This window comes from Sinohyriopsis cumingii, chromosome 6 (genome assembly GCF_028554795.1).
Source record: "Sinohyriopsis cumingii isolate HCF-2022 chromosome 6, ASM2855479v2, whole genome shotgun sequence".
Lineage (NCBI taxonomy): Eukaryota > Metazoa > Mollusca > Bivalvia > Unionida > Unionidae > Sinohyriopsis > Sinohyriopsis cumingii.
In genome coordinates, this window is record NC_142966.1 from 60236057 (window position 1) to 60257505 (window position 21449).

At 35.5% G+C, this 21449-nt stretch overlaps 1 protein-coding gene across 1 annotated transcript in view; it reads left to right on the forward strand.

Moving 5' to 3' along the window:
• Positions 1-21449, forward strand: part of LOC149797046 (protein meiotic P26-like) — an 80229-nt gene that overhangs the window by 12139 nt on the left and 46641 nt on the right. Inside the window, exons 3-7 of the mRNA XM_089961716.1 lie at positions 4388-4498; positions 6501-6761; positions 7889-8200; positions 15298-15486; positions 18190-18406. Coding sequence (XP_089817842.1) covers positions 4388-4498; positions 6501-6761; positions 7889-8200; positions 15298-15486; positions 18190-18406 — 1090 coding nt within the window. The remainder of the gene's footprint in view (positions 1-4387; positions 4499-6500; positions 6762-7888; positions 8201-15297; positions 15487-18189; positions 18407-21449) is intronic.

A 21449-nucleotide genomic window follows, 5' to 3' on the forward strand; every position in this document is an offset into this window, starting at 1 on the left:
AAGGACTTCTCAACTGAGTTTAAAACAATCCTTTTCTTTAAAAAAAAAACTTTAGTGAACTGTGATGTTAAGCAGAGTAATATTTCCATGTTTATTTTGTAAAATAAAATTCGTTGCATGCAAATTGATGATTTTTTAATAGTACCACATGTTTTGTATATTGTGGTTTAGTACATGATCATGTCTAATTCAGCTGTTTGAGTATTAAAATTTGAAGTTTTGATTTTGAAAAGGTAGACTTCCTAAAACAAAAGTAATGGTCCTAAATGAACCTCGAATAATTTGATTTCATCCAGAAAAATTACTTATTTTCTCAGAAATTGTGAGCATTAAAATCGTCTTTAATCTGCTGAAAGACGAGATAATACTGCATTGTTGATGAAATGTGCTCTCTGCTTGATAAATAAGACTGGCCAGATTGCTGGTTTTTACTACAAGTATCTGACTTTAATTTAATATAATTGAATTTCTGTACAACAACATTATAAATGAGTTTGTTGATATCACGTGACAATTGTACTTCCTAAGTCGTCATTTGAGATTTGTGAAGTTGTGTGACTAGTAATGCAAATGGGGAGTACTGGGTCAGGTTTCATCTGCACCATAGTTTCGTCTTGTCTGTCAGTGGATTAATGACATAACGATTATAATACTTGCCATTTCTGAGACAAATTATTTTCCTATCGATTTCATGCTGGTTAGAGTTGCAATAAGTTTAATTTTTTTTAGCCCCGTCGATGAGACAACCATATGTCGCTACTGCACTGTGTCTGCAGATTTTCAATATGCAGTTGCAATGACCCAGTGCCCCAACATAAATGTCCAAATGTGAAAACGTGGGTGGGAATATTCGGATGGAAACTGGGACTAGAAAACCGACTGCTGTTCGTTGTAGTCCAAGTTGTTGAATCTCAGAGCTGAAATGAGAAACTGTTGTCCCTTGTATTACATATAAAAACACTATAAGAACCCCCCGTATCAATACATGTTTGGGTACTGGTTTAACAAATTACAGAAAGACAAGTTGATTTTACAGAAAATTCAGTCCTTGTTTATGCAACAGTATATAATTTTGACGGTCTTTTGTCAAATTTAAATTAATCTTTTTGAAATAATGGATTTTTAGCCAGATTGTCTTAAGGAGATTAGGTTGTTTGAAAAATCTTGTTTGGGATTTTATTGGCGCAGATAAATTCAGGGTCAAACTCTTTTCGTTGCAAGACAAGATTCTAATTATTTGCATTTATTGTGGGTTTTTTAAAAATGCTGTAATAGGAAATGCTACTTTCTATGAGATGCTTATATTGCTTTAAAATTCTTTAGATTTAAAGGTACAAAACAAAACACAATGCAGCAAAATAAAGTTGGAATTTTTATTCTGTACATTGAAATGACTTTACATGCCAGTTTATAGGAATATTTTCAAACTTGTTTCTTGTTATACATTTTGTGGTTTTGTACATGATTGTCTTTTCTGACTTTGATGTTTATGGAGAGCCTTGATAGAGAAACTTATTTAGATTTAGAAAATGAATGCTTTATAATCAGAACTGTTCTTTAATTCCATTCAGTAATGGTCATTTGTGAACCTTGAAAAAGTAATTTCATCCTGAAAAAAAACCTGGAAATGAATTTATTTTTATGCATGGGAACCGTGTTTATTCATCTTCTCAAAATTATTTATTTTCTGTTTCTTTGGTTTCGGAGGTCAGAATTACCATCATTGGCCTGTTGTTTGAGACTTGAGCATGAAGGAAAATATACTTCTTGAGCCATTGTGAATAATATAAATCAGCTTATGACAATTAAATGAATAAAGGAATATCGTCTATATCTTGTGGTCCACTGCCTAGATTTTTTTAATATTGTCACTGTTGGCATTATGAAACACTTGAGAGGCCCTCTATGGTTTTCTGGTCCATATTTTCCTGGAAAAAATGTATTTTTCAGAAAAATGGGGAATGTCGTCTTTGTATCAGCATTAGAATATGGCAATAAAAAGCAACATTTCCCTTATTGCAAGAAATGTATAACTTATCTGTATTTCTGACAGGGTTTTAAAAGTTGCTGACTGCTCTCCAATACACCTCCAAGCCACCTTCATCCTTAGGAGATTGGAGTTCATGTTTTCTTAAGGTAGTGGGAGAAAGCTCATTTTTCTGAATTTTGTCATGAACTGCATTAAAACTTTAATCATCTTCTCTGAAATATTTATAAATGTCTTGAGCAATGGAAGAATAATTCAGCAATACAAAGGTCATCAGTTTTTATTACAAGACATGACAGCCATAACAACCATATTAGATCGGTTTATACTTAGAATACCTCATAAAACATCCTGCATTTGGCCTTGACACTCCAAATTGCAACAGTAAAATTGACAGCTTGTTGCATACTGTCAGCATTTGTAACCTGATTGCAACATGTTTTACATGTATTACATATCCAAGTATGAAATTTTATGTGCAGTAGATGACCTTTACAATTAAAATTTTGTCCTACAACAGGTAGTCGCATGGATGTTGATGAGCAATCAAGCAGACTGAAATATTTTAAAGTTAATCCAGTTGAGTCATAAATGGTTCCATTTTCCTTATAAACTTCAAAGATAATCTCAACCTGACCTTTCAGTTATGTCCACCTGAGAGTGACATCGTTGACCTGTTGGCTCTTCCCGTTCATAATGATAATTATATACGGGCATGTTAAGAGGTGAAATACTAGTCTTGCAAATCTAGATCACTGGCGCATAGTCAGGTTGTTATGGACAGTGTGCTTTTTGTAGGAAATCATGCCAGAGGCAAAAAATCAAGGGTAATTAAGATTAATGGTCTGGTAGAAATGGGTAAAATATTAATTCAACTTGAACATGAAAGTGAGAATCTATTGAGAAATCTGTTTCGTCATAGGTTGAGATGTATGCACTTAAATCCACTGATAAAACAGTTCTATTCGACATTTATTCCATAAAAGAATTTCATTTTTCAAAAACCTTATACATTCTGCTACATGGCAGATGTAGATACATGTATATCGTAGTTCTTTCCGTCATGCATACAGATTTATATTGATGAGACCTTGAATTGATTTAACTTTTTTAACATCAAGTACTCTACACTTAAAAGAGTTGTCGCACTTGATTGCCCATCTTAATAACTTTGCTTTCTGCAGCATAACTTGGGAAATTGCTTATCAGCACAAGTTGTTGTTCTAGTTGGTGTGACCTTGAAGTAATTGTTTTCCAGCATTCTACATCCTTTGTAACTACCTGCTTTAGTTTGTAGATTCTGTTTTTGTGACACTGTGGTGAGATTGACAGCTATGCAGATATTTTTATATTTTTCATCCAAATTCCTTTTATATATCCAAGAGTTTGCAGTATGTGCTGTTGTGTCATCAGTTTGTTAGCAAAAGCTATCAATAGAGCAGAAGTAAATAAAAAAATCTTGCTTCTGAAATATTCATTGCATGCATTCAGATAGGTTGATTATTATTGTTAAAAAAAATATCCTTTTTATCTCCTGGTCATAAACCACTTTATTTTAATTGTGATGGCCTCTTTCATTCATTTGACCATTGAGTTTATTTTGCCAATCCACCTTAAGCACATGGATGAGAGTCATGAAATGGTACATGTTCATTGCATGATCTTGTTGGTAAGTATAGAATGTTCTAAATGAATTCCAAGTCTTAAATGTCCTGATGTACCGAGAGTCCTTAATGACAGAATAGTGTTTTAGTTGAACACTTTGTAATTCTAATGAATAACTTCAATAAATCTTCTTGAATTGTAAGAGCTCAGCTAGAAACTCTGGTAATAGATTCCAAAAGATTGATATGAAATGCGAAAGTTTTCCTAAAATTCTTTGTATACAAAAATATTTCACTTGACCTGCGACATTACAGATTTCCTTTTAAAAAAATATATTTTAACTTGTAAACAAGGTCATGTCTTGAACTTTCAGAGTAAACATATTGTTTACTTCTTAGAATCATGACAAAAATCAAGCATGGCTTTAATTCAACTACTAAGTTGCAGATAAAAATTAAGCATATATATATATATATATATATATATATATATATATATATATATATATACACACACACACATAACAAAACTCTACACAGTAACATGGCACATCCATGTATTGTGCTGTGGCATTGCAAACATTTGTTGTTTAATATTCTTAAAAGTAAATGATTTCCATGCTGGGAGGGTTTCCTCCTTCTTTGATTGGTGTTCTAATCTTGGTTTTTGGTATTCCATTAAGGTTGCTGCTTACTGCATTCACCGTACTCCCAAAAATAGGTGCCATTAGTTACACTTGTAGTGTACTCATCCCAGTAGGGAAATTTTACCCTTTTTTTTCTTCTGATGTTTCAGGTGGTTTCTTTTGAGGACATGAAAAATGGAGAAGGGGTGGCCATTCATAAGCCCATATTTTGTTCAACACATCCATCAGAAAATTTGAAGTATTTCTGCAAGACCTGCGAGGTATGTTTCTGCAGCGCTTGATCTAGAATCATTTGAAGCAACATTAAAATCTGAAGTATCTCCCAATATGCATGTTCTGACAATTTCTACCAGTCATTTGCCCCCCCACCCCACCCCATTTTTAATCAAGAGACCATAATGAAATTGATGTTTTCTTCTAAGTACCTCAAGTGAATAATGCTATGTGTGTAAGAAACTCATAGATGAATCAAAAGCTTTTGCATTTCCTAGATTTACAGTCATGCAGTACAAGTGACAAAACCTAGTTTTACTTGTCCTGTAAAACTAGTGTTACCTAGTCTGCCACTTGTTAAAGCATGCATGCATATAAATTTGACTACAAATGTAACACAAATTTGAAGAGAAAAAAGTGACTTATTGTTGAAAGTGCAAGATGAGATTTAAAGATCTTACTTTTTTAAAGTGCTATATTTTGTATTAATATAAACCTACCTTCTTAAAATTATGGAAACTTTTAAGAAATATTACCATTTCTTAGATAAAAATAAGTTACTATGTTTTCTGATAATTTCTTTGTTGGTGTTATTTAGCCTAATACTGACATATTCCCATGACACTTTTGTATAACAGATACAGCATATCTGAACAAAATCAGGAATTAACTCATCTTAGAAAAAGAGCAGGGGTACTTGCCAAGTTCAGACCCTGTGAATTTAGTCTTTGAGAAAAAACTGATGTCTGATGGTGTCCATGCACCAGTTTTACTGATCTGTACTGGGGTTTGTTCTAATTTTTGTCAACTACTGAGACAACATCTGCGATTGGAAATTACTTCCGAAAGTGGCTGGCATTTTAGTGAAGAAAATGTGCCAAAAATCTTTATACGCTCTAATCATTTGTCAGAAAAGGACTTGTTATGAGTAGAATCTTTTGTATCGGTAAGTATATTGGAAAGTACTGGGACTCATTTTAAACAGAAAAACACCGATGTTGGCTCATCTTGTACTTCAGTATTCTGCATAGGTCATTCTAGAAATGTTGCTGTATATGCATGTTAGTGAAAAGCTTGATTATCATAAAAATTGTTCGTAATCATTGACTTATATAATTGAGTCAGTTAATTTTAATTCTCTTGATACCAGCATGGAATGTAATCCAAGTCACTAATATTGGGAAAGATTGCAAGTCCTTTTCTTCCACAAAGTGAAAGAGGAAAATTTTCTGGTGTAGATGACTTGGTAGCAGAAGCAGGTGAAGAGCAAAATAATTATTGAAATTACAATCCTGTTATTCTAGTACTATAAATTTATGCTGAGCACAGTCCCTAAAATCATCACATAAAGCAGCACTCCTGATCGTATTGATTTATTATGGAAGCAATATACTCTGGATACTCCACATACATTTTAGATTACTGTTACCCAGTGTTGGCTATTCATTTACAGAATGATTTGAAATTGTGCATTGTATGTTTTGAGAAATGAGAAATGTTCATTTAATCCATTTCATCCACTAGCAATTCAGCTGTACAAGTAGATTTTTTTCTTCTTTAAATTGATTGTAAAAATTACAATTCAGACTGATTGAAAAAAATATCTTTTTTATTCCATAATTCCTTGATTGAAGTGTAGTCATTAGAAGTAATTATTTTTTTTAAAATAAATTGCATTTGAAACTGGTAAATAGTTTCTTGGCACTTGACATTTCCTTCATTATAGCATAATCAATAACTATCTGGTGCACACAAATGCCAGCTGAAATGTGATTTTTAAAGTTGAATTCTCTACTTGCAAAAAAATACAGTAATGCAGTTTTTGTCCTTGAGCATTAAGAAAATTACGATTTTTACTTTGTACACATTTTGTAAGCAGTCTGTCAGAAATTTGTTCTTGATAACCCTTATAGCATTGTTTTAGACCTAGCATTGATCTTTGTTTCAGCTTTAATGTGAAGGTGATTGTAAGATTTTGCCATCTGCAGAATATAGCTCATTTCCATTCACATGTACTTGGATCATGCACATTTTTTCAATGTCTTAAAGGTTCCCATCTGTAATGACTGCATGGTAGGGGAACACAAGCCTCCAGAGCATCAACATGAGCGGATTGTTGATGTGGAGGGACAGCAAAAAGAGGAGCTGAAAGCATTGATAAAAGAGAGCAAAGCAAAGATAGAGTACTGTGACCAGATTACATCCAGCTTGCAAAATTGCCTGATGGAGCTGCAGATGCAAAGGGACAATGCCAAGGGGATGATCCAGGAAACATTCCAAAGCTACAAGGCCATTCTTGAGAAAAGAAAGGTATTTTACTAGTAGCCTGCCTGATAACATGTTCAAACTCCGATGTGATTTATTGATGCGTTTGTATGATGTTTGCTATTCTGCTGAATCATGCGACTTAGTCTGCTCTTTGTTCACCATAACCTCTTTTTTACTGCAGTTCTTGCAGAGACCTTGCTAGGATTTTAAAATGTTATTGAGTCGCACCAGGAAAAGTTGCAGTCCTTTCCCAGAAACATTGGGTATACGTGAAATGACTAAATGCCTAGATGAGAAGAACTAGTGGTTGGCATTGAGTTTAATTTACTGCAGACTATTTTTTCGATATGTTTTATATGCAAAGTTATTTTTCTCAGAGATTCAGCAAACCCATTTCTCTCGCTAAAGCTCTTGATTTCACTTCAGTCTTGTATATTGAAGCAGCCATGTGGTTGTGAATGAGACGATAATTTATCAATTCTCCGACTTTGGAATCGAGGTGAACTGTTGGCAAGTTAAATAAAGCTATTGTTTGTGATTATTCTGATCATTAAATGAGATGTTCACATAAATGAAGATAACGCGACCATTGCATACAAATTTTGACTTTTATCTTGGGAGTGTGTCCAGTGAATTCAAGTTCATTAACTAGAGATAGCTTTGTAAAGCATTTCTGTGCTGTTAGTGAGAGACTGTGTCGATAGAAATAAAAATGGACAGATGACTAAAATTATGGAGAGAACTTTGCCGGACATCAGTTTTATTAGTACCATTTACACAGAACCTAGTTCATTCATAGCAAATCCTAGTGGTTAGAGCATCCGGCTCAGAGATGGGAGGTCGCAGGTTCAAACCCATGCTGAGTCATACCAAAGACTTATAAAAATGGTACTAACAGCTGCCTCGCTAGGCACTCAGCATTAAGAGATTAATGTTAGTATTGGTCGGCACGGTGTCAGAATAATGTGACTGGGGGGGACATCATGCTGTGTGTCTGTGGCATGATGCCCCAGTGCTAGACATTACTATAAACTGCCATGCTGCAGATAGCAGTGTTATGACTGAATTTTTTTTAAAGCTACATTAAAAATCCAAATCACACACACTCATAGCAAATCTGTCAAGTGTTTTTTTTTATTTTTGACGCATTGCCTTTACTTTTTCTTCAGGACGAATTGTTACAAGAACTGGAAAATTACCAATCCTCCCAGGAACTTCTGATAATGGACCTTTGCCACAATGTGGAGAAAACTGTGGATAAGATTGAAGATGGTTCCAAGTTCACTGAGCATATCCTTAAGAATGGTAGTGGCTTACAAGTACTTCTGCTGAAAAAGCTTGTAGCCACTCAGCTTATGTCTCTGATCAACAATACACCCAAGCCAGATATCTGTATAAACATAGAGTTCCACACTGATGCTGAAATGTTTGAGGCAGCCATTGAAACATGTTTTGGATCCATTTCCAAGGAGGAGCCAAAGGTGAAATTATGTCATGACCTAGTTTATGAAAGATAATTAGATAAATTGACGGAAAATGCATGGGTGTTTTTGTTGGAGCCCATATATATATGGGGGCAGGTGTTTGTGGCTGATGTGGTTTTAAGTTCTGTAGGGCTGCCATGGGTCATAGAATCTTGGAAAAGTTTTGGAATTTAAAACGTAAATTTCAATGGCCTTGACATGTCCTGAGATTTCTCAAAATCTTGCAAAGTTTTTGAAAAGTTGCGGATTAGTATGGATTTTCTGACTAGGGAGTGCCAAAAATTGACAACTGCTTATTTCATAAAGCACCAAGCAACAATTTAAAAAAAAAAAACTTGTTTGGTCACGACATAATCCATAAATGGTTTCATTTCAGATAACAAGAGTAAGTTCCCCTAACAGTAGATCCTGTGTGATTTCCATAAACAAACATGATTTTTCGTTTTAAAGCAAAATTCCACTTTTTTCCTGACTTCAGATTTTCTTGATGTAGTCCTTTTTTTTTTTATATCATCTGATGTTTTCCAAACAGTCTGTCCCGTCCCATTCTGCAATGACTCTTGTCATTCCATTTATTAGTTAGCACACGACTCGTAAAGAGTATTTTGATTGGTCAAATATTTAAATTCGCCCAGTGAATATTCATGTAATGGAAACTGATGGTAATGATAAGAAGCATGTGTGCAGAATATCACATCCTGAGTCATATATGCCAACCATTATGCTTTTGGCGTAATCATTATGCTTTTTTCCCACTTAATTATTCCTTACGTGTAAACATACATGGATTACGCTTTTTAGGTTTCCACCTTTCCAACAAAAAAATTGTTTTCTCGTTTTTATTAACATCCCATTAATCCCTCAGACCATATTTTAGAAAAGACTGCTTCTGCGTAACTACATTATGAGAGTGCGCTTGTCCGTGCACTTTCCTAACAGTATGTTCTATTTATAGCAACTATCCTATTACCCAGAAACATGCTTGTTTTGCTTTCAAACTTTCGACCTCGTATTCTATTTATAGCAGCTGTATGGCTTAGTGAGGAGAGAACAGACTGGTTCTTTTATCTTTACTCGCAGATTCTTTTTAATTTATATTTAGTACAAAACCAGTCTATATGTATTTGGCGCTAAAAAGTATAATTTATTTGTTATATGTGGATTCCTCTTTTTCTGCTTGGATTCCTCTTTTTGTCCACTTGGATTACACTTTTTCCTCATCAGGGGTTGGCATGTATGCTGAGAGAGACCATGACATGAAAAGGTTAAATAAAGGTTTAAAAACCATATGGAGATGGGAATGGCTGGAGCGAAAAGTTTACAGAAATTTAGCTTTGCAAGAAAGATCTGAATTATGGTAATTGTGGTTGGAAAACAAGCTGCATGTGGAAAAATTGAAGCTCAGAAGAGCATCTGGAAAATTTGTAATTAATTACTATAAGAAGAAAGATTTCTTGCATGAGAGAACAGATGTAGCCCTTTGTTAGAATGTGCACTGCTTGTTGCCAATAAAAGCACCAGCTTGAAATGAAAATGGCTCTCGTTGAGAAGGAAAAGAAATGATTGCACATTGAGCAAAAAGGTTAGTAGTAAGAAAAAAGCCAAAGAAATCTGTCGAAGCCACAAAAGGGAGCTCGGCTGGCATATCAACAGGTTGTGGCCATCGGAGAAAAAGACGAATGTATGCGATTATTTGTATATAGTTGCTGTACTTGGATGTTTATTTTACAGATTTGTTATAAAAAGAGAGAAGTATAACATTTGCTGCAAAAATTGGCAAATTATTGTGACTCAATTACAATGTGAACGATGACATACACATGAAATATCTTTGGCATCAATATTGTGCAATTATTAAAGTGAAGTTGAACATTTTTGGTAAGTTGATTAGCTTTTCAAATGATTGTTTTGGTTTAATTTATGATCACAAGTTGCTCCAGAAGCATTTCTTTATGAATGTAAAATTGGTTCTTCTGTGTTTGTGGATCTAGATTTCATATTAGAAATGGTGGAGTTAGACAGGGCATCAGACTAGCTTTAGAGCAGTACCTTGCTTAGTTTAAACTGAACATATTTTTCATGCGAAGTGTCTTCATTGATCAAACTGTTGATTATAGAATTCTTTAAAAAAAATGGCATCCATTACAGGGCTCGAATTTAACACAAAGTTCTTTGTAGCCAAAAGAATTAATATATTGAGAAATTTACTAGTACTGCCAAATCTTTACTAGTCCTGTTCACAAAACAATGTCACACACTTTCCTGTATGTTTACCGATTCAGTTTTACCTGCAACAAAACTGGATGTTTTCTGTGTTTGTTTTTGCGAATTGCATACACCAGTTACACCACATAACGTTCCTTTCCAAATCATAATTCAGCCATTCCCTGTCTTTTGTCCATTTCTTCTGAAATTTTCCATTAGCTTTTCCCAATCATAAGAATTATTCATCATTCTCATTCAACTTTTGCTTTTTTCGGTGGCTGAACACCTATCAAATGCCACATTTTGCCTGTCTTATAAGGAGGAAATTGTGCCTTGTTTTGAAATATGTGATGTTATAGTATAGCTGACGCAAATTATTTAAAGCAAGAAAACGAACAGCAGTGTACTTTATATAAAGTCAGAGCAAGTAACACGATTCAAAACGTGTCTTTGCCCCCTCCCACCATGAAATGTCCTCTCCCTAACAAAGACTTCACTTCAGCGGATGTTCTGCATGATCAAAGCAGTGGCTATTGTAAACACTGTTATAAAATATTAGCATCAGGAGATGGTGTTAGTTTCAGCTTGGAAAAGGTGTGTTCCCATCAAACGAAGCTATCTGACACTCAGCGCGTTGTATTTAACAGCTCCGATTACGGTGTCATAAGTTTGGTAATTGTTCCTAATTAATCAAACCTCAATGTATTGTTGAAATTAATAATAAGGCCGAAAATTTTCAAATCTTAGATGCCCATGCTCAGAGATTTTCATTCCCAACAAATGTACAGCATTCTGCTAGGTTATCTCCACGTGTATTCAATTATTTTTTCATTCTTGTAAGGGGAAAATATAAAAATTATTCTTATCATAGAAAAAGTAGTTGTATGGAAAAGATGTGTCTATAACATAATCATAATAAATGGATCTAATTCTTGGAATTATTTCGATGGAAATGTAAAATATGTAGTTTTTTGTTTGTGACTTTTGGAGCGTTTGGGTAGCGAGCAAAAAAATAGAACCTTGTTATAGAAATTCACCTTTCCGAGGCAGAAATTGACTTCATCTTCTCATGCTATTATTTTGTGACTGTATTTACAATGGCCACTGCTTTGATTCTACAGAACATCTGCTGAGTCAAGTCTTTATTAGGGGATGGCGTAAACAAACTCTGACTATTGATAACTGAAACTTACTAGCCCATCGGTCGGACTAATAACATCATGAAAGTTACTAGTCTGACAGGAAATCTGCTAGCCTCGGACTAGTGGACTACCGCTAATTTTGAGCTCTGCAGTAAGTGATGCATGTTGAAGACAAAAGGAAAACTATGCCTCTTGATAGTGTAATAATTTGCACAGAAGGATACATTTTTTTAAGATTCTTAGAAATAAACTCTTGAAGGGACACAATTACGTTTATTGGACATCATGTGTTAGTGTGTAACTTGGCAGGAGATGTGATTGCTGTCATCATGTGAAATGGAGAGAAAAAAATGAAAGAATTGTGTAAAGTTAAGAGAAAGCAACAAGCCATTGAGCTGCATGGGGTTTGGAACTAAAGTTTATGCAACTATACTAGTGGTAAATAAGGTCTACGTATACTTTACAAACTTTTCATTTGAAGATGAGGTTCACCTTCACTGCATGTTTCAAATGATGAACTTTTATTTTTTTCCTGGCTTTAAAAAATATAGCAGTTTATGATATTTGTTACACCTTATTGAAAACAGGTCAAACTTGAGAAGAACTAAACTGCTTTGCTGAGGAGGTCTCATCAGGGTTGACAGGTCTGCTAGTTCATTTGGCAGTGCAGAGAGCCATGGACCAGTTGTTGGCTCTCCTATATGTCTCTCCTGGGAACTTGGCAGTTACTGGTTCCCCAAGAAAGAGTTCACTTGAACTGGTTTCTGCTGGGGTTGTGAAGAATTAGTTCTTCAGGGTTCACAGTTCCAAGAAGAATCGGGCCCGTATAAACTCTCTCAATATGAGAGTGGTATTCCTAGCCCAACATTAGTTTCTTTATGCACTATGAAGTTGCTGTGTGATGGTAGTGAAACTCGTGTGTCAAAGCAGCACATATGTTTCTTTCCTTTGTGTGGTAGTTTGGAACCTTGTTCACTGGGCATCTTCTTAGGGTACAGTTTGGATAACTAATACATTTTTTCAAATCCCCATGCAACAAGTGCCTTCTGGCAGGTAACCTGTCCAGGGCTTGCATGTGACAAAACTAAACAACCTCCCCATTTTTTGTATACCCAGTTCCAGATCGGAGAGCTTGGGCAGTGAATACCTTCAGTTTAAATTGGGGATCGCCAGTATGCTTATGCTTTTGCACTCTTTGAGATGATTCTGCAAGTGCTTCAAAAAGTTGGAACCCCCCATTTCTCAGCTCATCTTGATAGCCCTTTTGTGGCCAAAATGATCATGGTTCTTTGACGTTTGCAGCCCAGTAATTACCTCAGAGGAAGTGGCTCCTTCCTACAACAGTCCACAGATAACTTCATACTTTGCTCATCTCGAGTGATTCATCTGTGAGGACAAGTGTTCGAACAAAGATGAATGCATCATTCAGGCCAGGCGTTGCTCCATGCAAAAGGCCCACATTGCCAAGTGTAGAATCATTTGCTATTGGTGCACATTAATCCAAGCAGTCCCTTTTTAATTCAATGGCCATGTTGGTTTTTTTTCTTCCTGTTTCTATTTGAAGAGCATGAATGCTCAATTCCTACTGTCAAGGGATGCAAAGATGTTTCCTTTTGGCTTTTAGTTGGGGCACAAAACTTAGATTACAATAACTAAATTTGACAGTAGTGGAAATCCCTATAGTATGGGTGGGATTCCTTGTTTATTCCAGTTGTTTAGGCATATGATTCGCTACACCAGTAAATTCAGCTGAAAGGTAACATTACTGATAAAAAAAATGTTTATGTGGAGGGAGGGGGTAACTAAGTTGCAAAGCTCTAATGCTAGTCTGTATTGCCTGATTCCCTCCCACCCCATTATGAGGTCTCATTATTAGTAAATTGGACTGAACCAGATATGTTTACTAGAGCTTGTCCACAACCTGGTTTTATATCCTAACTTAAACCATAGGTTGTGCTTTAAAAATTGCTCAGCCAGTCTGTGCCCTGGGGGTAGTTGCACTTGCATCCTCTAAGCTATTTAACTATCATTATGGTCTGCCAGCTATGAGATATTATTGGAAATATAGCTTTTGAACAGAGCTGCAGATCATTTACTGTTGTAGCACTACGACGATGTCTAGCCATATATTATCGGGGTTGACATCTTACATTATAGGACTTAAATCGTATAATGCATTGGTAGATCTTGGCCCATGTTGTGTTCTTTTGAGTAATGAAAATGATCAGCACACCCCACCCCACACTGTTTTAGGCTTCAAAAAGCCAGTTTCTCTTGAACACTTGAAAATAGTATAAATCTAATTGTTTATTGCATCAGTGTTTATACAGCAAGACAAATGTTAATACAGAAAACAGGTCGTTAGACATCCATGAAAATGGAAGTAGTATATTTGCTAGCAAATACCCATGGTGCACTCATTTTGCAGTGGACAGTATTTAATTTAACTCAATATTTTAAGATCCAAAATATCTATCTGATATTTTGTAATGAATACCACCATGAAACAGATAAACACATTGCATACCATAATGGCATGTCTGAAAGGGAATAGTGGCTTAGAAATGTAAAAATATTTGAATTATCAGCATGTTTGTGCACTGCACACATCTGGTGTTTCCAACACTACCCACAGATTATAGATTTTTTATATGTTGCCCTTTCAAGATGACAGGTACACTGCACAAATCAGATTTTCAGTTAAAACTTGTGAGTATACTGCATGATTAGTAGATTGACTAGATATCCCTTGCTATAATTTCAAAGAACAAGTATGTACTTGCTTTCAGTTGCACTCTTTGGACAGCAAAGTTCCAACATTCAGAACTGTTTCAGAATTTTACATTATTGATTATGGGGGGAAATGCAGCCTGGTTACAGTTTCTACTGGCAAGAATAAAACACCAGTTTAAGAAGAATATGAAGGAAAATAAATTCTCGTATTTTATCACAGGTGTAAATTATTACATTAGGATAAGTGCTTTTATTACCATTCTCTCTTGTTCACTACATAGGAAGTTGCCTTTCATTCAGATAGAGGATAAACCTCTATATGGGATGCAGTGATTGATTTACCTCTGAGTCCCGCGTCCAGCACGCACAAAAAATGGCTGGGACTCATTAGTTCGTATGTGCATTCCTTTAGACGCAAGAAATTTTAAAGGAACAACAACGTGCTTAGTGTGATTTTTGTTTAACACGACTTTCTTTTCACTAGGCAAATATTATCTTTGCACTGGTCATGTGGTACTCACTCCTTAATGGTATACTATTATGGGATGTCATCAGTTCCCCTCATTTTTCCGGTTAAAATGTCGCCAAAGATGATGAAAATTGACCCTAAGCAAAGGACATTGGATATTTTGTTTCATGATTCAAATTCCACTGATTGGTTTCTTCGTCTGATGTTCAGGATGTAAACGTATGCTTAGCCTCCAACGTAATGCATAAATTACCAAAAGTTCGACAGTTTCAACCAAAGTGGTTAAAAACGTCCTCATTACATTTGAGTGGGACTCATTATTTGAATATATGCGAGTCCTGGGACTCTTTGGGATGAAATTGTAGATTGATCACTGGGATGAACAAAAGTCTAAATATTTGATCATGTTTTAGGCAGTATTTTTCAGGCTATAAAAACGTGTATGATAGCTTTAAATTCTGCATACTTGTGCAGAATATCCATGGTGATGACCTGTCAGCCTTTAAAAAATATTACTGATGCAAGTTTTGGTGTTTGCTTTGCAGCATGAACGTCCCCTGTCTTCCCTTCATTCCTCTTTTGAGAATGAAGGCTTTAGTCTACCATCAGGTGTGCTGAGTCCTGACAACAGAATCCTACCACAATGCACTGGTACAGATTTCCTTCCAGATCTGTCAAGCCTGCCACCAGTGAACTTGCAGGCCAACCATCCGGATGTTCCCTCATACAGAGGAGTAAGTAGATTCCAATGTCTTGTACATGGAAAGCAATGTGGGAAAAGCAAGGAAAAAAGTTTAGGTTTCTGAATTTAAAAAGGGGCACATAAGGATGCTAGTGTTGTCATTGCATGCATGTATGTATAATATAATTAAAAACTTCAATCTTTCTGTAAGTCATTATAAGGCCCAACACATTTTAATTTTGTGATATATTACCGGGTTCTCAAAAAGTTTCAGAACTGAAGAGTTGGATGACGTGACCCCAAAATCTCGAGTCAGTTCTTTTGGACAGTCATGAGCCCATAGCTGTATTTCTTTCTTATTGATGGAAGCAAATGATATTTGACATTTCTTGTTTCTGCTGAATAATGAGAAATACTGTACACTATTTTGTAAGAAACATATCTGATTTTTGTAAAAGGTGTTTCTCTTTCTTGCTGTGTATATATTTTGTATATGAAACTGAGATTATTTTTTTCTTTATCGTATTTTTAACTTCTCAGCATATTCTCTTTTCTACTGCTCAAATCATTTTATATGCAAATATATACCCATACAGCTATAAAGGTCCTATTTTATTCAGATATCAAGGATATTCCTCAAAGAATTGTCAGTTCACTTTTCCACTTGTCATTAAATTTTCTAAAGAAATTTCAGAGATTGACTCTCATTCTCCATGGAACTGACACTATCTTTCTGGGTTTGTTTTTGTAGTTGGTGGGTGAGAAAATTCATTACCTGCATGTTGTTCTGAGACTGAAACAGAAAAGAAAATAATGCTTCTATTTGCCATTGTGATTTTAAAGTTCATATGTATGCACTGAATGTTGTCTGTTAAAGTTTTCTGAATGACCCATTTAATTAAAATGCTTAAGGTTTTAAACATTTTGCAGATTGAAACAAATTAAATGCCAATAATACATAATCCCAAGATGAAAACTAGCTTGACAAGAAGCCATAGATTCCAATTTAGTCTTGCTGATTATAATTTGAAGTGCAATCAAATGCCAATATTTTATCAGAAATGAATCCAGTGATTGAATAAATGATTCAGAAAGTTGCCAAATGAAGCAGTTAGTTGCCAATAAAACAATTCAAGTTGGTCCACTTACCTTAACACAACTGGCATTGCAAGTCGCTGCTTCAGTTCTGACCACCTGATTTTATAATTTGATGTCCAGACAACCAATGTATGATATTTGATCGAAAGGTAGTCCATTATTTTATATTTGTTTCCTCTTCTTCTATCATAAACTTCATATGTAATCTCAAAACTATACAACCTAAGCGTGAACTGTTAGCTCCACCTGGTTTATGTATGTCTTTCACTGGTACTATATTACTGGCTATATTGTTGGCCAGTAAGGTGTCAACTGTTGTTAAGCAAATGTCAGTCAGTGCCTCCTACAGTAAATTTGTTGTGAACAGCAAATTCTTAGTAAGAAACTAAGCTGTAGGTGAATCAGGGTAATTCAAATTGATGTTCAAGCCCAAATCTACATTCAACAAAAAGATGCACATGTCTGAATTTCTGCACATTGTTTAAATTCGATTTGTCAAAACCAGAGGGTACGTGTCTATAGAAAACCCTGTATAACTTTAAAATGGTGACACTCTGGCATACATTATGGCCACCATGGTGTCATCGTAAACCTTTTTATCACCATATCTCTTGGTAATAGTGGCATGAGGTTGTCACTGAAAGGCATCTTGTTCACAGTCATGGGGTAGATTACAGGTGAATAACTACAATTGCAATTACAGGTTGTTTGGCACTGATGATTATTTGGAAACCCACCTAGCTACAAATGGAAATGCTTTCTTTTTGGCCTAATGACAATACACCTTAACCAAAGTTTTGTTACTGTATGTTGATATGGGCAAAAGTTAAAGGTCACTAAGACATTCTGCAGAAAAATTGTCTTTGCATTATGTTACTTAGTGTAGACCATGTACCATGACCAGTGTGTTGGAACTTTTCATTAGGATATGGAGTCAGATTGATTTGGGAGTCCATAGGCCAAGTTTATTGAAAATGAATGAAAAATAAATTCACTAAATTTTGTGATGACCTGCTTGTTGGGTACAAATAAAGGACATATTGTGAAACTGACAATGAGACTGATGGAAGAAAAGTCTTGATCACATAATACCATTTACTTATAACCTATCTACCTATACCAAAGTTGCTTGAGACTTTGAGCATGGATATGGAAAAGGCCTATTGATTTTGGGGTCCAAATTGTCAAGGTCATTGTGGATCAAAGAAAAGTCCTCAAAATGTCTTTGAGTTGAATGTCAAGTAAAACAGGAGTCTTCATGTTATAATCAATGGAAGAAAGTCCTGGTCTGCAAGACTGATAAAAGACAATTTCATTTACTTGTAAACCATCCACCTTCGAAAAAGTTTGTAGGATTTTGCTCTTTGGATATGGAAATGGCCTAATGATATTGGGGTCCAAACTTGGTGTTCAAAACATTGTTCATTTCCTAATATTTTCCAAGCCCCTTGATAGAATTTGTTCATATTTACTGATGTATTGAAGTGAAGCTAGGGAAGGTTTTTGTTTCTCACGGTTTTGACATTTGTTAAGGTCACAAATTTTACAGCAATATTTGATCATGGTCTCGAGATGCATATTGTGTTCTTGTGAAATCGCTTATCTGCAGTGGGTTTTAATGACTTGACCAAATTGAACCTTAATTGTTTTCCCTCAGATACTTGGAGGAATTCCAACATCTTTACCTATGGCCATCACAGGGGGAACACAAGCCATGCACGAGACAGTCAGCTTGTCGAGAAATTCCCATAGCCCTGCCATGTCTGACAGTGGCATCTCTGTGGATGCAGGCAGTACAAACAGCTCTTCTAGTGTTCCGCTTGTGAACATTGCTGCATTAGCTAAGCTAGGAACAGTGGGCTTCAACAGTCAAGGTATGTGAAGTAAATTTCATCTAGCTACACTGTTGCTTAATGCAACAGTTTGGGACAGAAATTCATCTTTGGACATTAAATTCTTTAGGTGAAATGGTCTGTTTTGAGGTGCCTGACAGCTGGCATTGATGGCTTCCACATTGCAAAACATTTAATTTGAATTTTTAAAGTTTTTTATTATGAGGATTATTCCAGAAATAAAAGGGTGAGGCTGGGAAGGTGAGCAGAAAGCACTTCTTACTTTCACCCACAAGGCATAAAATATAATTATCACCCACCCCATCTTGGATGAAATACATATTAAAACACTACCATGCATGAAATTTTTTTGTGGAAGATAAACTTGACCATTCCCACAGATTTTAGATATTTGGACATTATTGTTGGTTTTGGGGTCAGAAAGTATTGCCTTTAACAAAAAGCTGGAATTCACCAATGCCGTGCAGTGTCATCATTGGTCAGCTGCTTATCAGCAGGCGTAGAAAACTTGTATCTTGCCATACTTGTATCAAATCGATCAGGAAGTATGATTCATCATATAGAGAATAGTGTCATTTTCTGTTGGCATGAAATGACGGATATGATGACATGCACTTTGCTTGCTCAATCAGGCTTTCTCCAGGTTGCAAAGATTTCATTGGGTTTCTGGCTCTCTTTGACATCGGTATGTTGAGAATCATTGACTTTTTTTCAATTTTTTTGTAGTTACATTTGAATCGACACACAAAGTTTTCATTGGAAGACTACTCCAAAACTATGTATAGGATTGTGATGAAACAATTGACACAATCATCCCATGGTATTTTTGGTTCTTGATAAAATTGCCAATCTGATTTCCAGTGTGACCACCACACGAGACATTTCAAAAATTACTACACCTCATGAACAGAAGGATATATTGGCAATGGTTTCAATGGAAAGTCTATGATGTTTAGTTAGTCTTTTAAAAAAATTGTGCTGATCTGATTTCCAAAGTGGCTGCAGCAGAAGCCATCATGAAAATCTTATTCCTACTCCAAAATGGACAGTCATATCAGCATTGTGACTTGTGATGTCCATTTGGCCCTAAATGAAAATCATGCAGATTTGACAATTGCTAGCATTTTCACTCACTGTAGAACGGGCGGTTTCTTTGAAGTATGTCAAAGAGGCTTGAAACTAACCTTTAGCTATTGCATACATGCCAGCCATTGCGCTTTTGTCATAATCATGCTTTTTTAAAATTAAATTACGCCTTACAGGTAAATGTATTCGGATTATGCGTTTTTGGTATATCCCCCTCCAAAAAAGTTAATTTGTTTTCTCATTTTTTATTAACATCCCATTAATCCCAAAGACTGTATTCTAGACAAGACAGCATCTACGTAACTACGACATAAGAGTACACTTGTCTACAGACTTGCATGAACTTCCCTATTTTTTTCTATTTATAGCAGCTTTTTGGCTTAGGAGAGAACAGACTGGTTTTCTCATTTTTAATCTTTGAGCGCATACTGTTTTCATATCTGGTACAGAACCAGTCTGTAGGTATTTGGCACTAAAAGTCAGATTTATTCTAGTCTATGCGTGTGTTAGAGCAAAACAATTTCATATAATTTCACAGATGAATTAGAAAAAAAACGATTCAAAGATGAATACATGAATTACATAATACAGCATTCCTTTGTAGGGCAGCAACACAACCATTGTAGGTGTATTAATTTGACTGTACAACAACGACTTGAGAATGAGAGCGATGTAGCTTCAGTGGTGTTTTTGAAGGACTGAATTTAGTAGTCACTTTCTTCCTCAATAATGATTTTGATGTGATCACAGCCTTTGAAAAATGACTAGACCAGGTCGGAATTCAACAAGGGTCAAATTTAATAGTACACATGGGTCGTTATTTAACTCGTTCGGCCCCAAATGTTTTTGTCATTTTCGCCTGAAATGCACCTAGGAAAGACATTTTGGGGGCTATTTCTGAAAACATCAGTTTTCAACAGATTTTCCATGAGGCTAATGCCTACTTGTATTACAAACATCGTTTTTCATTGGCTATTTTGCTTGTGCATGAGCAGAAGGGTAAAAATTGGAGTCTTTTTCTTGTTGTGCTTAATGGACCCATCATTTTTATATGGAGACCACTCTTTATTCCAAATTACCACCTTACCCTAGTTTTTGCAAAGGTTTCTATGTCTGTGTGCAGTTCAGACCGGTCTGCCTTAGAGCTAAGGCCGAAAGGTCTAAAATCTGGACACTAAATTGCATCCCGACCACGAGCAAATTTTGCATGGAAAAAAAAAACTGGTATAAAAAAAATTAGGTTTTTCCCTCTGTATTTTGTAGTGCAACCAGAACTTCCAATTTTTTTGGTATCATTGTAAAGCTGTATCTCACTGCTTTTTTGTAATACCACCTATTTAGGTGTATTTTAAATGACCTTGATACTGCAGAGCTCGGAAATAGGGTACAGCCTCATCATGCCTACAGGCGGGATTAGGGCTGAATGAGTTAACAGGACATTTAAAAATGGATCAGATTTTAAGGTGAAATTTGATAACGGTCATTGAAAAATGACTTGACTGGATCAGAATTCAACAAGGGTCAAAATTTAATACTACACAGGCTGTGTAGAAAGGATTTTAATATTGGTCATGGTGGTAAAACAAAGAAACCATGAATTAGCTCGTTTTACTAACTCCAGTACTAAAGGTAACTTCTATCTACAGCAGAACTTAGTTGTGGACACAAATTTTATAAATGCAGAGGCGTTATTTACCGAGTTCTTAATAGAACACAGACTACCCCTAGCAGAAGACTACGTTGGTCCATTGTTCAAAAGACTGTTTTCTGATTCCATAATTGGAGAATATATGCATGTGCAAGAACTAAACCATCTAATAATGTTTGGTGTTCAGCAGAAAATACGTAACTTAAAATTGCAGAAGGCATGAAAATTGGCCTATTTAGTATTGCCACGGACAGAAGTAGTGATTATGATGACAGAAGTTGTACTCATTCTGTGTAAGAGACGTTGACAGCGAAAAGAACAAAGTCAGCA